The sequence below is a fragment of the Channa argus genome, chromosome 9 (genome assembly GCF_033026475.1).
Source record: "Channa argus isolate prfri chromosome 9, Channa argus male v1.0, whole genome shotgun sequence".
Taxonomy (NCBI): domain Eukaryota; kingdom Metazoa; phylum Chordata; class Actinopteri; order Anabantiformes; family Channidae; genus Channa; species Channa argus.
The window spans coordinates 5,037,528-5,052,565 of record NC_090205.1 but is presented as its reverse complement, the minus strand read 5'-3'; the positions used below and the strand labels follow the sequence as shown (position 1 = coordinate 5,052,565).

At 41.3% G+C, this 15,038-nt stretch overlaps 1 protein-coding gene across 2 annotated transcripts in view; it reads right to left on the bottom strand.

Annotated features, from left to right (window-relative positions):
- itgb5 (integrin, beta 5) overlaps window positions 1-15,038 on the bottom strand; it is a 35,537-nt gene that overhangs the window by 3,020 nt on the left and 17,479 nt on the right. Inside the window, exons 12-15 of one of the 2 annotated variants that reach the window (XM_067515914.1) lie at window positions 3,942-4,164; window positions 2,646-2,746; window positions 963-1,082; window positions 46-215 (exon numbers count right to left, since the gene is read on the bottom strand). In XM_067515914.1, the coding sequence (XP_067372015.1) occupies window positions 46-215; window positions 963-1,082; window positions 2,646-2,746; window positions 3,942-4,164 (614 nt within the window). Of the gene's footprint in view, window positions 1-45; window positions 216-962; window positions 1,083-2,645; window positions 2,747-3,941; window positions 4,165-15,038 lie in introns of those variants that run through there. The other variant, XR_010915187.1, reaches the window with a different exon arrangement.

Below are 15,038 nucleotides of genomic sequence, written 5' to 3'. Positions count from 1 at the left end.
TAAGTTCTACCAAAACTAACGTACTGGTGAAAGGCATCACCTTACCATTTCGTATTGGGCACGGCAGCGTGCGCTCTGGAAGCGTGCAAACGCTCGCCTGTCGTGAATGGTGATGGCCAATTTCCAGGCAGCAACCAGCATAAGTCCCACCAGCAGGATGGTGCCAACCACTGTCAGCAGCACCATCAGGGGATTCGGCCCCCCGCCACCACATTCTGACAGAGGAAAAGGGCACATTTACACTTCACAGAGACACAACAACCAGCACAAACACTGTGAGACAGTTCACCTTGAAATAAACTGGAAATTCCTTTTGCTTCGTGGGTGCTGGTTTGGTTCCCAGTGCAGAAAGCACAGACGGGATGAGACGCACAAAAAAAAGTGGAAGCTTTACTTAAATCGGGCAACTCAAAGCAAGAAAATGTATCCTGTACTTGTGCTGAGAATAGGATTCTTAGAACCAGGACTGAGTCGTTCATCAACAACAGCAAACAAAATACTTGTGATATAATCAAACCTATTTAAACATACCCCTCTCCAGCCAATAGATGGAATAGATTCTTAGAGCGTCTGCTGTCCACAGTATATATTACATACATGGGCACAAACCTAAGCGTTTCATACTTAGTCTGAATAGCTAAACAGGTTTGCACTTAATATGCTTTCACCTATCCAGACGGATTGCAGACGTTTTATTCCCGATTTGTGCAGACCCAGTTTTAGTCAGTGAAAGGAGTCAGACTCTATGACTGTATGAAGTAACAGGCTCACTTTTAGTATGCAGCATGGACAAAAACAAAACAAAACAAAAAAAACGTGGTCATTCAGAATCATCAAAGTCTGAATCATCCTTTAAAAAGTGTGGTAGTGAAGTGTTGACTGATTCGCGTTTCCCTTTCTGACCGAGAACCTTCTTCGTGTGAAAAGCAAATCCCTATTTTGTTGTTGCTTGGAGCACTGACCTGGCTCTTTAAGTGCTGTGAGGATGGACTGTCCGCTGGCATGCTCAGAATACGTGAACTTCATGACACAGTCGTTGCTCGTCTTATAAAGACAAAGCACAGCGCCGGGGTCGTCGGTTACTGGAAGGGAAAGAGGAAAGAGGACAACAGGGAAACACAGAGTTTCGGTTACAAACGAAAAGCCGATGTGAATTTTGCAACACTTTCAGTTTTTTGCTGGTTCAGTCTCAGTAATCTGAGATGAGTCTCAGTTATCTGAGACTGATCCAGCAAAAAACTGTGTGTAGTCTTTGACCACAAAAGGGACACAACTGGAGAAACAAAGGAGCCTTGATTCTACATTAGAAAACAATCCATCCATTTGTTATCTTTAAGTTCTCCTCCCATCCAGGGTCATTATTTTTGTTCAGAAACCTTCAAACTTATCAGCTTCTGTTCACTTAGGTAAAAATATTCTTCTAAACTGACAGGGAAGAGTCTACATTTTTTACTTCCAGCATTGTCTGCTGTATATTATCTATTGAGGTTTGGCTTCAGTTCCAGCATAAACAGAAAGAGGGATTGGGAAAGAAGAATCTCATACTGAGAGAAAAACACTGGTATATTATTTGTCACGTAGCCTGAATTTCTTTGCTGTGAAATCACAGCCGAGTTTGAAAAATGCACTCCCAAATTGAGACGCTGATATTCTGGGGTGCCCTATTTCATCACCCAAAACGCTCTGGAGGGAGGGTGAGGTCAGACTGTCCTGGTCCACCCCTCTATGCACTCACCCCCTCCCACTCCATTTTATGCACAAAGTATCTGGAATGTACATGTGGAGTCCATTTAGGCCAGTCAACTGGCTGGACTAGTGGGAAATTCTATGAAACATGTCAGATGTGGGCCAGGGCTGCAGTGTGCCAATATGGAATAGTCGCATAACAGTCTGTAACTGAACGGTCAATCTTTGCGTGAAGCCCAGCAACATCCAGGTGCCATGGAGGCCATAAATCACTGTGCAGGATCAGGGAGGAAGAGCTTCAAAGACTGATGCACTCACAGGAAGCACAGTGGGATTAAGTTAGGCCTCAAACTACAGCTCTCTGAGGCAAACAATGCTTTGTATCACACACAAGTTTGTTGAGTAGCTGTATTGTCCCTACACTGAAGGGGGGGGGGCAGGACAGGTCTGTGCAAGACTTTGTACGGCAGTGTGGGGTGGAGGTGTCCTTGGAGCTGTGAGAGGCCCAGGACTGACACCTGCCACAGAATCAGCAGAATTGTCAGGTTTTAGAAAAGAGGAAAAAGAAAAGCCCCAAACTGCTACAGAGAAATATGAATTTTAAAGGTTTTTCTAGGATGATTACAGTGTTTTCTTATTGGATTATTTGCGTCAATAAACCGACGATTTCAGAAACCATTGGTAGAGGACAAAAACCACAAAACTGTGAGTAATGGAATCAGACAGAACCACTTGTACAGTATGTCAGCGGCTGAGGTCTGACAAATTACCTTTAAAACAAATACAAATGTGTGCACTGTATCGCATTATACAGTTATATCATTTATATCACTGGGTGACCTACTGCACTTTGACAGGGCCCCACAAAAACAAGAAAGCTCTAATAAAACATGACAGTTGTAGTGTGTGTGTGTGTGTGTGTGTGTTTGTATGCAGAGCATTGGCTTGTGTTAACTTACTGAGGTTCTCCACAGTGATGACTTTATCCTTGCACAGACGCTGGCAAGTCTGGTTTTCTGCAAGTCTTCCCGAGTTGAAAAGCCGACACTCAATACACTCCCTGAAGCAGAGCAGAGCAAGCCAGGCAAAACTTAACACCCACGTGTTTTTATCTTAATGAGATTTTCCAATCTGACATTCAATCACATAAATAATGTGCGTTTCTGCTCTGGTAAATTCAGCTGTTAAAAAAAACCTTCTTAAAAACACTGGAACAAATGAGCTGCAGCCAATTAATCCCGTCCCTGATTTTTCAGTGTGGTCATCAGTAAGCAATGACGGCACAGCTGTTTCGAGTTTGAGCAACATTTTACAGACTGAGCAGACTGAGCCACTTAAAACCGTATTTTAACTTTATTATTTTGTTTAGGCTGGAAATTAAGGGCGACTTTTAGCCACCAGAGATAAACAACTCCTCCGCGCTCTCCCTGCATATGATAAATGTCAAAAAACAAACAAAAAGCTGCTCTGCGTTCTGTCACACATTGAATTTTACTCCTTTTAATGAAGGCTAACTGTACATCACATGGCCAAAAACACCTGTCAGATGGGCAGCATTACATTTGGAGCCAGTTTTCTGCATTTTGTCAACACATTCACTTCAATGTTCTAATAATAATAGTGCAGGAAATCTGTCTGCGGATCAGCTTCAGGTCGACTTGGAGCATCAAACATCTACAATCATAGGAAACACAGCTGACAAAGCAGTGTGGATCTTCTCTAAACTTGACTTTGTTCAGTGGTCTGACGTTGGAAAAGCAGAGCCACGTGTTCTGTAAAGAGGCCCATTGAGAGGACAGAGCAGTTCCTCCCCCTCACAGTCTTATTAATAGACATTCAATAAGCAATAAGGAGCCGGTGCTGCCTCACTGAGTGATGCAAATTCAAATGCAGATGGCATGTGGGTTATCTGAACAATTGTTAGACAACATTGTCATCAAAGCCTAAATGAGTCGATAAGAGAGACAGTTAGGTGAGTGTTTAGACTCAAGTTCCGGACTTGACGCGTTTGCTGGTCTGACCTTTTCCCTGGTTTCCTGCCTGACTCATCACCAACGCAGATTCCCGAGGCCAAATTGCAGACATTGTTTTTAATTTCCACATTCCTTCGTATACAACGAAGCTGCCCTCCGCCAAATATTATAAACATTACAAAACTAAAGGCACAAATGCCTCAATTAGTTGTTTAACAACTTGAGGCACTCATTATGCGGCGTGGTTAATAAAGTCTGACATGCTCCTACAGCAGAACTGACCTTTTAGTGCCACAGGCATCAGGGCAGGTGGGGCACTTTTCGCAGGTATCCCCGAAGGCCCCCGGCTCCGTGCACTGACAGCGACCGCACACACAGTTGCCTCGTCGGCTGCACAACTGCCCGTCATCTGAGATGCAGGATGAGGTCTCTGTGGAGCAGTTACAGTTGTCGCCAATGTAACCGGAGTGGCATTTACATTCTCCACAGTGACATTCTCCGTGACCTGGCAAGAGGAGAGCAAAGATGAAATCATCGCAAAAAATACATTTACACAAATATGCAGGTGAATACTGGAAAAAAAGTACTTGTACAGTCTCGTAAAAATCACACTCAGTTTATGTCATATAAAATGGACACAAAAGTCAATTCTTCATGAAGGGATGTCAAGCTCACAGATTCTCTTCCTAGGACATCAAACTGATGTTCCTCTGAAACCCTGAACAACTGGAACATCTGGAGCTTCGCAGCAGTGACCTGATCCACTTCTACTACCAGCACTAAGCAAACTGCCCCCTTCCACGGTCATTTAGCTGGTATCTGCAAATAAATCTAAGTGGATTCAAGCCTTCAGGGAGCAAGCTGTGTCCTGCTGGACTTTGTTGTAACCCTGATTTGTCTCGGCCGTCTGTGTGACCCTCCTCACAGACGAGGACAGCAGCTGTAATCAGCATTAGTTGACAGTCGCATTTCACACTACTTGTTCCAAGACCCTCCACAAAGACTGCATTCACTAAGCTGCTATCATAGACCGATAAGGGATGAACAGGCTGCAAAAGCAGGTCAAACCCAGGAATTCAGAGGAAATATGTGAAGTAAGAGAGAAAAACATCACAATTGTAACATGTAAAGCATAAATGGGACAGCGGTTAAGCTTAAGACCATAAACGTAAGGCTGATCCTGGTCCCTTGATCTGCGGTGTTGCAACCTCTCCGAACCGTTTTGACAGCTACACTGGGCTGTGTGAACATACCTCAGTGTATTTTAGGACACCGTCAATTATTCAATCGATTTTCCTCCATCGTCCGCTACTTTAAAATGATTTTGAATGAGTCATCACTAAACTGTTGTCCAAAATGTCCCAAACACTCCGAGCAGCTCTGATGGAAACGCAGTGAGGACAGAATTATGATCCAGCAGAGCAGTGCAGACCGAGCAGAAATTGGGTCACTAACAAATTAAATCATTGTTGTCTGGGAGTGGCTGTTCCTTCTGTCCCACATGCAGTCATGACAGATTTTGCTGCCACTTGATCTTAGAGACCATAGAGAAGGAAACACAGAGGATAAGATTAGACCCAAAGCCCTCAAAGAGGTCACGCCGACTTCTCCAAGTGAACAGGACACAGTCTACTTATCAACCAAGTGGTGAGAAGTTTTGCAACATACCGTCTGGCACATCAGACATGCAATAAATTCCTTCCCCTTCTGCTTAAATCATCATCTCACTTCAGTGCATGCTGCAGAACTGTGCGGAAAAACTGATAAACACCACTCCCAAAGCTTAGTCTGGGGCATGTGCCTGAGTCACAATACCAACCCTGGGAATGTGTCCTCAGGGGGAGAGCACTGCTGCTCAGACACTCGCTACCAGATCAGCCGTGTACAGTATAATCATTCTGCTTTGCTGATTATGTTTGTCTCGGTGAGATTGTCCGGCGGTATCTGCTGTTGTCTGCAACATTTAAAAGCCATTAATAAATATTCTGCATGAGCAATTGGTTACATGATTGAGAAATACGAGAGAGAAGCGACATGTAGTGAAGAACCAGCTGACTCAGTTCCCACTAGTTCTATGCAGCATTTTAGCATATTTGAGCTACAAAACTTCATTGTTTTGCTTTACAGATGCAAGATGGGGGCCATTTTCCTATTCATTTATCAATCCATATAACCATCCATCCACTATGCACCACCTGCCCAACACAATCTACAGGCAGGAGTTAGATATGCATTAGTAGACCCAAACAACAAACAAACAAAAACCAAAAGCAAAGACTGACCATTCTTGCTACTAGTCCATTCATCGGTGACAGCTGCAAACCTGCATCCTCTAATCTGCATGACCATGTCCCTGCACCTGCTGTTTAATAATGCTCAAGTGCTGCATCTTTATCTGACTACTGGCATTGAGACAGAGGAGAATATCTGCACTCAACACCACAAGCGCCCACATCCGATAACCATCGCCGTGTCTCAGAACAGATGTTTGGAGCCAGTGCACAGGCCCTTTATTCCCACCTTTGCTTTGTGTTACGGAGCTGCTTGGCTGAACTCCTGGGGCCATTTTGAGTTGCTGCTTAACAGTGAGGTTAAACACTGCTTGAGATAAATGCAGCTGTGACAGAGGAGGAGATGTGGAATGTGTTTAGATCCTTCAGTGCTGTGACCTTCCACTTTTGCTTGCAACTTTTCCATGACGTTACTCTAGATGTTCTTTCAGCCTGGACACACTGTACAGCCAAGACAAGGCAACTTTAACAGACGTGTTTTCTCCTTTTTCCTGAATAATGCTGCTGAGATTTCTGTCTAGTAAAAGACAGAATGACAAGTGTCCAAGAGAATTAAGAAATCAAAGCTGATAACACAGAGAGCAGTCCCATAATGCTTGTTTCCTTTTCTAAGCAGATTACAGATCACAGATCTAAATCACATCTTGTATTTCTTTTGCTCAACACTATGAAAAAAAGAAAAATACAGAAGTATTCTCGTGCCTCCATTGCTACAACTTTCAGCTGTTCGAAATATATCAATGACTATGACATGCATGTACTGTACAGGGGGTGGAAACAATTTTATCCCGCAGCTACAGAATAATCAGCCTGCAAAAAAAAAAAAAAAAAAAAAAAAAAAAAGACTGAAGCTTAAATACAGTGTGTTATGGGACACAGAATATATTTGACATTAAACCAGTGTCTCGCCGTCAAATGCATTTACATATTTTCTGCCTGGGGACATACTGGATTTCAACATCGCATTAACTCAGCTTGAGTAAATATTTGGAGATATCACAAAGAGGAAATGAGCTTCTAGGTTATTTTTAGAAGCATATTTGTTGAACCATATGAAGCAGATGTGCCAGACAATAAGAGTTCGGGCTCCAAACCAAACAGGAGCTCAACTAAAACTGCCCTTTTTATAAAAGAGAACTCTGAATGCTCACAAATTACATGTGACGTCTGGAAGCAACAGCCTGTTGTGCAAGTTCAACTATTTCCTGTCAGCAGAGATTGAGTGCACAAAGTAGAGTTGCAGACAAAACTTAAATGTTGTCACTATTTGACTTATTAAACACATGTCAAAGTAATTATAGAAATCCTAATACTCTTTGTTTGAAATAAACCAAATGGGATACAATCAGTTTTCCATTGAGCCAATATTCCATCTCTCATCTGGAGAAATCCTCTTGTATAGAAGCTGAAGAGGATGTTTTACTAAACTGAAAAACGCAGTGCCTAATATAATGTGCTCCAAGTCTTACAAACTCTTAGAGAAACAATCACTTCCTGCAGTGGCAGTCGAAGAGTTGCTCGTTTCCTAAAAGTTGTGGTGCCTGTTGTGTGTACATGAAAATAAAAGGTGCTCTCTAACCTCCTACACTCCCAGTTGCAGGGTGAATCTTTTTAAAGCTTTATAGCATATTTGAAATATTTGTGGTGCACCTTGGTTTGCCTGCATCACTTGAAGAATTTAGACATTTGAGAGAAAAGCAATTAGAGACGTAGCAAGCCTGCCTCGATGGAGGATTGAAAAGTACGAGCCTTATGTCAAGTTCCTGCCGGTTGTGCTACATCCTGTTTATAAATATTAAAATAATGTTGGTACAGAAATCAGCACAAAGGTAAATTACTGAAAATCAAACCCAGCAGTTTAACAGCAGTCGTGCTTAAACGTAAAAGTAATATTTCCCTCTGTAACATTTCATTAATGACAACTTAAATTGATGATATTTTGGATGTACCATGCTCTCCACGTGCGACCTAAAGAACTATTGCACAATTTCACAGTTTGTACATCATCAGACTTCGTCTTTGACCATGTCTGGATCACAGAGAGAGATTAAAGACGCCAACACAACAGAGAAAGTTTGATTCGGCTGTGGAGCTCAACAAGCCCCATTAAAACGGAACACACAGTCTGCAGCATCTGGCACAGATAAGTGTGTGTGTGTGTGTAGCATATTTTGATAGCAAGTAGCTCCTTCCTGTCCCTGGGAAGAAAGACAGAATGTGACTGCATGACTTTAAAAGAAAGCTCTGACAGTTCAACAATACCAACCAAAAGCCGCTCCACTTAATTACACTGTAGGTTGCGGGATAAGATTACTGTTTGGTCAATGGCTCCGACTGGAGTGTATGTCTTCTTTTGTGGTTGACTGAGAAGCACAAAGAGACGGAGCTCTCGGGCTTAGTTCAAGGTCGAACGCTTGTAAAATGAAAGCTGCTTTGTTTGAACTTGTTTCTTTTTTGAGGAGAGCTTTAAATATATTCATATATAGGCACACAAGCATAAAGACACTTATTTGTAACAACAGAACGTGGATCTGTTAGAGACATTTCTGTCCATTTGTGGTCAACTATCATTTCAGTCCCATCCACACATCAAAGCTCTGCACAGCAGACAAAATCTGGCAAGAGAGTGATGGAAAGAGAAGTGATAATTTCATGACAGAAAGAAAACCGCAAAAACAACCGGCAGAAAAACCCTCTAACTAAGCACTGTGAACTGTCTGATTGAGGTCTGACTCTCCTGGTTTACAGAAGTGGTCGTCACTTCAAAGTGCTGATACAGCATTAAGCCTCTTCCCCTCGACTATACATGCACCGACATGACAAAATAAAATTTCAGACATTTTTTCCCCCCCATTTAAAAAAAATTGTTATTAATCCTCCTTCAGGGGCTGAAATAGATTCTGCTGTGCTAAGATAAGAGAGTCAGAGCACAGTCTCTGCAGAGCTTTCAAAGCTTTGAAGAAGAGGAAGAAAAAGAAGCAAATTCTATGGGAGGGGCAGCAGTAATAAAAGTCATCCATGAGATACCCTCGAGTGTTTCAAGAAGCACATAAACATTAAAGCCACGTATAGCTTGGGGATTGCAAGACCTTGAGTTATAGAAAGTGAGGCACATTAGAGAAGTTGTGAGTCTTTAAAATATATGTATTCCTGATGATTTAATTCGACTGAGGCAGATGCCAGCACCTGCAAAACAGAAGTGAACTATTTTTCTGTGAGAAACAGATTGTTGCCCTGTTCTGGGCTAAAACAATCCGTCCAAGGCCATTTTTAATTGGACAGACAACTCTTTATACTATAAGAGAAAAGTTCAATATTTTGGGATATACTGCATGTCTTTTATTTTATTACTGGTCCTTAGAGAAATTGTCCCCTGGTGGCACTTTCCCCCCACACAGCTGGAAGGTAGTAAGGCACCTACTGAACCATAACTGTGAGCGGATAACTAGCCATGCCCCATTAAATGCTGTGATTAGAGTCACATCCGCTGGTATGTTGATGGATGTGACAGTTGTAGTTCCACAAAAAACTGCTTTAAGTCCCTGTGCCATTCCTGCTAGCAGTTTCCTCCTGCTTGTAGACCTTTTTGTTAGCTAGGCTTATCACCGCCTGGATTTGAATAACAAATGAGAAGACGGGAACATATTGATCATTTCAACTAACTCTCCGTATGAAAGTAAAAAGGCCCATTTAACAGTTTTGACTGTTAAAAAAAAATGGTGACAGTACTGTGGTGAAACAACACTGTACCACACACACACACACACACAATTTAATATGCTCACTGAAACCAGTTCCTTCAGGATTTCTGTGATGTGTACGTTACCCAGTTTTTACGTGTTACAATGCTGTTAAATCAAATGTTACTGCCCAATATTTGTGCATGTGGGTAAAACCGTGTGCTGTTAAAATGTGTAGGCCAAATAAATAAACAGCAAGTATCTGCTCTGTATGAGCCTGGGCAGTAATAACCTTTGCCTTTCAGTAGGCTGGGTTTCTGTGTTACTAGTGGTAGAATAGTTCCACATTTAAAAATAACCAGCCCACAGAGCTCTCTTCCAACACACACACACACACACACACACACACACACCCACACACACCCACCAAAAAGAACATATCCAATTACAGGTATCAGCAGCTCTTACATATGATTTTTATGTGGTTAACATCCCAGGCTTGACAGACAACAGTTATTACCAGCCATGAAAACAGTGTTTACCCTAGATTCTCCTCAGTCTGCGAGTAACAGGATACCTCAACATCCACTGACATGGCTGTCAGTAAGAAGACAAAAGCCCATGACCAGACATAGAAGACAAAGCGACTCTCTGTAACCTTGGTTTCATAACTCGGTTGCCGATAGAACTGATGTTTGCTGAACAGGCTTTTCATTTGTTGACAGTTGACACAACGTTGTCTAAAATAGCAATTTGTGTCTCCCCCTTTTCTCAGATCATGCTGGAATATTGAGCTTGATAGTTTTGACACATTTCTCGTAAATAGGAAAACGCGGTAATGTTTCATGAGCAGGTTTGACAGGATGTTTCATTGGCAAAGGCAAAGCTTTAAAGCAAAGCCCACACGCACAACAGCAATAGAGCATAGGTTTGCAAGTGAGGTGCAACTGCAGTAATGGTGATTTGTCCATCTTAGCCTCCTTTCCTGCATAGTAGAGTTTATAGTAGCTGTTTTGTTCTGCTCTTTACTCAATTCTGAAAAAACAGAAAGACTTTTTGCCAATCTTACTTCTTTTTGGTCTCTATTATCCTCTGAGATAAATACTGCACCTGCTGCTTTTGGTTTTTTAAGTTATTTAGTCAAACACAACAAAGGAGCCCTTCTTGTTGCTACCATGCAGAGTTGCCATCGTGTTTTCCGGTGAGCATGTGTGAAAAGGTGCGTTTGCGTGTCCCGTGTCGTCGTCTGCCATTTGGTGCTGATCAGGTAATGTACACTGGGTTTTTATAGCATTTTTGAATAAACCACTGACACTGGACCATGACAGCAACATGTGAACCCAAAGCCATGCTCTCTACCATGGAGATACCCCTAAGCCTCATCATCTCAGTCAAGGAACTGAAGTGAAAATTTGAAGCCAGGGTATCCACAGATTTATAAACCTTACACATGCCAGTATCAATGTTAACAGTAAGGGGTTCCACTCCCTGAAACCTCCTCTACAGGAAGGAAATTCAGGAGCTCTCCTTTATTTATTTTTCTTTATTGCTGTAGTTCAAGATACTGTGGAAAGCACAGCGTGCACGTAACATCGTGCAAGCAGCTGTGATTTGTTTTTACCCATCCCGCTGAAACAATTACAGTACAGTCAGCCGTTTAGCTTTGAGGATCTACATCCTGGGGCTGAAGCTCAAGCCTCTCGGGGCTCTTAATGCTGAAGAACTATCCATGAGGCCAAGTTGGCCATAAGCCTACAAGACTTCACAAGGCGCCTTGAAAACAGCTGCTGATCCCACAAAATTAAACTCAAACACTTTTCACATAATTGCGTGGTGCATTGTTGTCAGTTAGACACAATTTTTACTGTAAGAGAGCTTTTATTTATACATTTCATAAATAAGGTGAACCTGTAGATGTTTCTGAATTATAAAGGATAGTTCATATTGTCCCAAGCCAAACTGCATTATTATCGTCTGTAATAACGGTGTTTGAGAGTCAAAGCCCTAGAATCACATCCAATCTGCTGTGCAAAAAAAAAAGGTCTCAGGTCTGAGTGTTGGCTGGCCAGATGTTGCTCACACAGATTTGCTAAGCTGGACACATTAGGATTCCGCATTAACTAACCATTGATAGGTATTACCAAAATGTTGTTTCATTAAATAACATTCAGAGCATGGAAATGGTTGTTTCTAATTAAAAAGTGTCTTTGCTTTGTGAAACCAATTGGTTCCCTGTAAGGAACTACCAAAAAGTTGCTTTTACTTGTTTGCTGTCATATCTTAGTAAGCAAGAACAGAAACGAAAGGAAAATCAACGTTATGTAGTAGAATCTATATGAGTAGTTTCACACTTATCCGTTTCCATAAAGCCACGTAGGCTGGTTGAATGGACTGAGTTTCACCCTCTTGACCTGCATAACTGAACAAGTGTAGCAAATAAATGTACGTCATAGCTTAGCTTTCCTCGAATATGTAATATAACCCACAATAAATTTATGAAAGAAAAAGTCATTTGGATGCATTATACTTAACAGTAATTGCATGTTTCACTTTTTTTTTTTCTTCGAACAAACAGAGCGGGATGAATTCAACTTTAAACTTGTTATTTCTATATAGACTTTGCTGAACACACATAAATGTTAGCATAAATACAGTGAGTGAGTTAGTACCCTAACCCTTTGATTCCTTGGGTGGCTGTAAGCCAAAAAAAAAAAAAACAACACCACACACTTGCTAATTGCTGCAAGTTGAAGTAATGAGAAAACACTAACGTCAACCACAGCCACTGAATCAAACATACTTTACTGGCTCCCTCTTGCAGGGATGGAAGATTCCAGCTGTTTCTTGCTGGAAACAGTAACAAGGCTTGACTGGTGTTTCTGATGATACACCAGCTTTTGATTAAGAAAGTAAATACCCACTGCATTTCAAAATACAATTCAAAAACCATATACTATACTAGTAAAGCTGCACAATACTTCAACTTGAATGTGACTATCAGCTCATTTCCTGTGTTTCAACATGGTTCAACTAGGATAACAATTCAAACTACGTACGTAAAAACCTACTTTATGAACAGACAGGTCTTCTGGTGAAACAGAAAGAAAAATTAAGGCAGAAGGCACTTTGGTATAGAAGAGAACTACCTCCAGTAATGCTAGGTGGAAACAAACACGCATTCCCATTTAAGGCATAAGGAGACATATCCACGCATGTATAAACATGTGCACGCACTCAGAGAATGCAGGTTTGGTGGATATATTTATGGGGAACAACAGGGTTGATGCAAGTCTGGAAAATGGACCCGTGCTATTTCTGGAAACTAATGAGAGCTTAGATCATAATTTAGAACCAGCTGCAGAGTCAGCGGTGCAGATATGGGTCAGGGGGCAGGAGCATGAGGAAGTCCAGACTCGCTGAAGCCTCATTAAAACCAGACAGGAGAGAAGAGCCCGAGGAACATGAGATTTCTCATGAGGCCAATACTGATTAATAACCATTTGATGAGGTTACTAATTATTAGCAAATCCTCCTTGATGTGACAATATATGTACAATAAAACAATAATAAAAAAAAGAAAACCTGCAAATAAATATTTTCTGCAGGTTCTGACTGGATATTTTTTGTATATAAAATCTTCCTAAACCTGACTGATACACTTGCAGACAAGTTATCAAACAATATTGACTTTTTATGAATGTATCAGTCAGGTTCAGGAAGATAGCAAAGGACTTGTCCTCGCATGACGTTCTACTAACGAGAAACATATTAGACACAAATACCAAGGAGTGAATGAGCCCAGAAACAATCCGGAGTGAGTCCACAATGCACTGTCTGCGTGTTGTTCACCTTTCAGCTACACACACACACACACACACAGATACAGAAATAACCACCGAGGCAGATTGCTGTGTAGATACTGAAGATAGGATTTCTGGAAGTTTCAGAGACATCAGAAACATTCATCTAACACAGTTCATCTGACCTCAGATACAGAACATCCTCCTCCAAGTTTCCTGCTTCCTGTCTCTCCTGATTTGTCTTCACAGATAATGTTTCGGCTAATCGCCTTAAGATTTACAGCGTTTTACATTAAAATGGCATATAGGAGATGCAAAACCTAAAATATTAACGCACACTCAGCTAGAACAGATGTTCTTCCATCACCAGACATAAGATACATGGTCAAGAAGTAGGTAAAAACCTACTTACAAAACAAAAAGGAGGAAACAACTACTACAAATTATAGGAAAAGTTGGGATCAAACATTGATTTATTTGTGTCGCACCACCACAACATCAGCATTAACATATATGCTCTGCTGTGCAACATATGGACTTTCTATTTTTGTAACCATTTAAATTGGTTGAAATCTTAATTCATTGTAGAGATGCCATAGTGTGTTTGTTCTCAAAGTGTCAACAATCTCTTAATTAAGGTGAATTAGACATAGGGTCGTTTTATTTTTCATTTGATGCTATTCCACCCTTAAATTAAATACATTAAATACTTCACCATGCTGACATGAATCATTAATAACATAGATCCATCCAGTGGAATAACGTCACAGTGTAGGCTCCATCTTCAAGTTCTTTTTAACTTTTCATACAAAAGCTCATGTCTGAGGACAAATTCACTAATCTGCCCACAAGGCAAGAGGCTGAAAAGGCTTAAGGTCAAGCCCTGTTTAATGTTCAGTCAGTGGCTCAGCAGTAAAGCTGAGTGCAGCTGCAGCTAATCGACACAGGAGCGCTACTGCTGCTGCACAGCAGACAGAAAGGGACCAAAACATGGAGAGAGACAGAGACGGGAAAGAAGGGTGGGGTGGAAAAAAAAACAGGGGTGCGTCTGGCAAATTCAAGACATTACCTTAGTAGCACAGCACAGAGTAATACAGCGTTGGAGTATGGAATAGTCAGCTTGGTAATGCCTGTCCATACATCTTTGGAGGTTGGGGTTACAAAACCATGAATAAAGAGAACAGGAATGGAATTAAAGGTCACGTTTAACAGTTCCGTTTGAATGGTTTGTCAAAACTCAGACATTCACAGTTGCAGGAAATGTCACATTATTTATTGCACTTAATCCGGAACTCAGATCCTCCGTGTGTTATTATCTTTTTTAGTCAATTACACATAATGGTCCTAAAACAACTAGACAAGATTATATCGCAGATGTCTAGTGCTTCAGGCCACTTCATGCACAAATAGTTTAAAATATTCAATCACTGCTTTGCCTTTCAGAAAATTGTAAGATGCTTTACCAGGCTGAACCAAAGAGGCCATTGTTAATGTGTGTGAAGCTCAGTGTTGACATATTGAATCTTTGTGATCTGTAAAAGTTTTTTCACACCACACCGGTCATTGATTAACTTTTATCCACAACTAAAACCACTGAAACCAAAATAA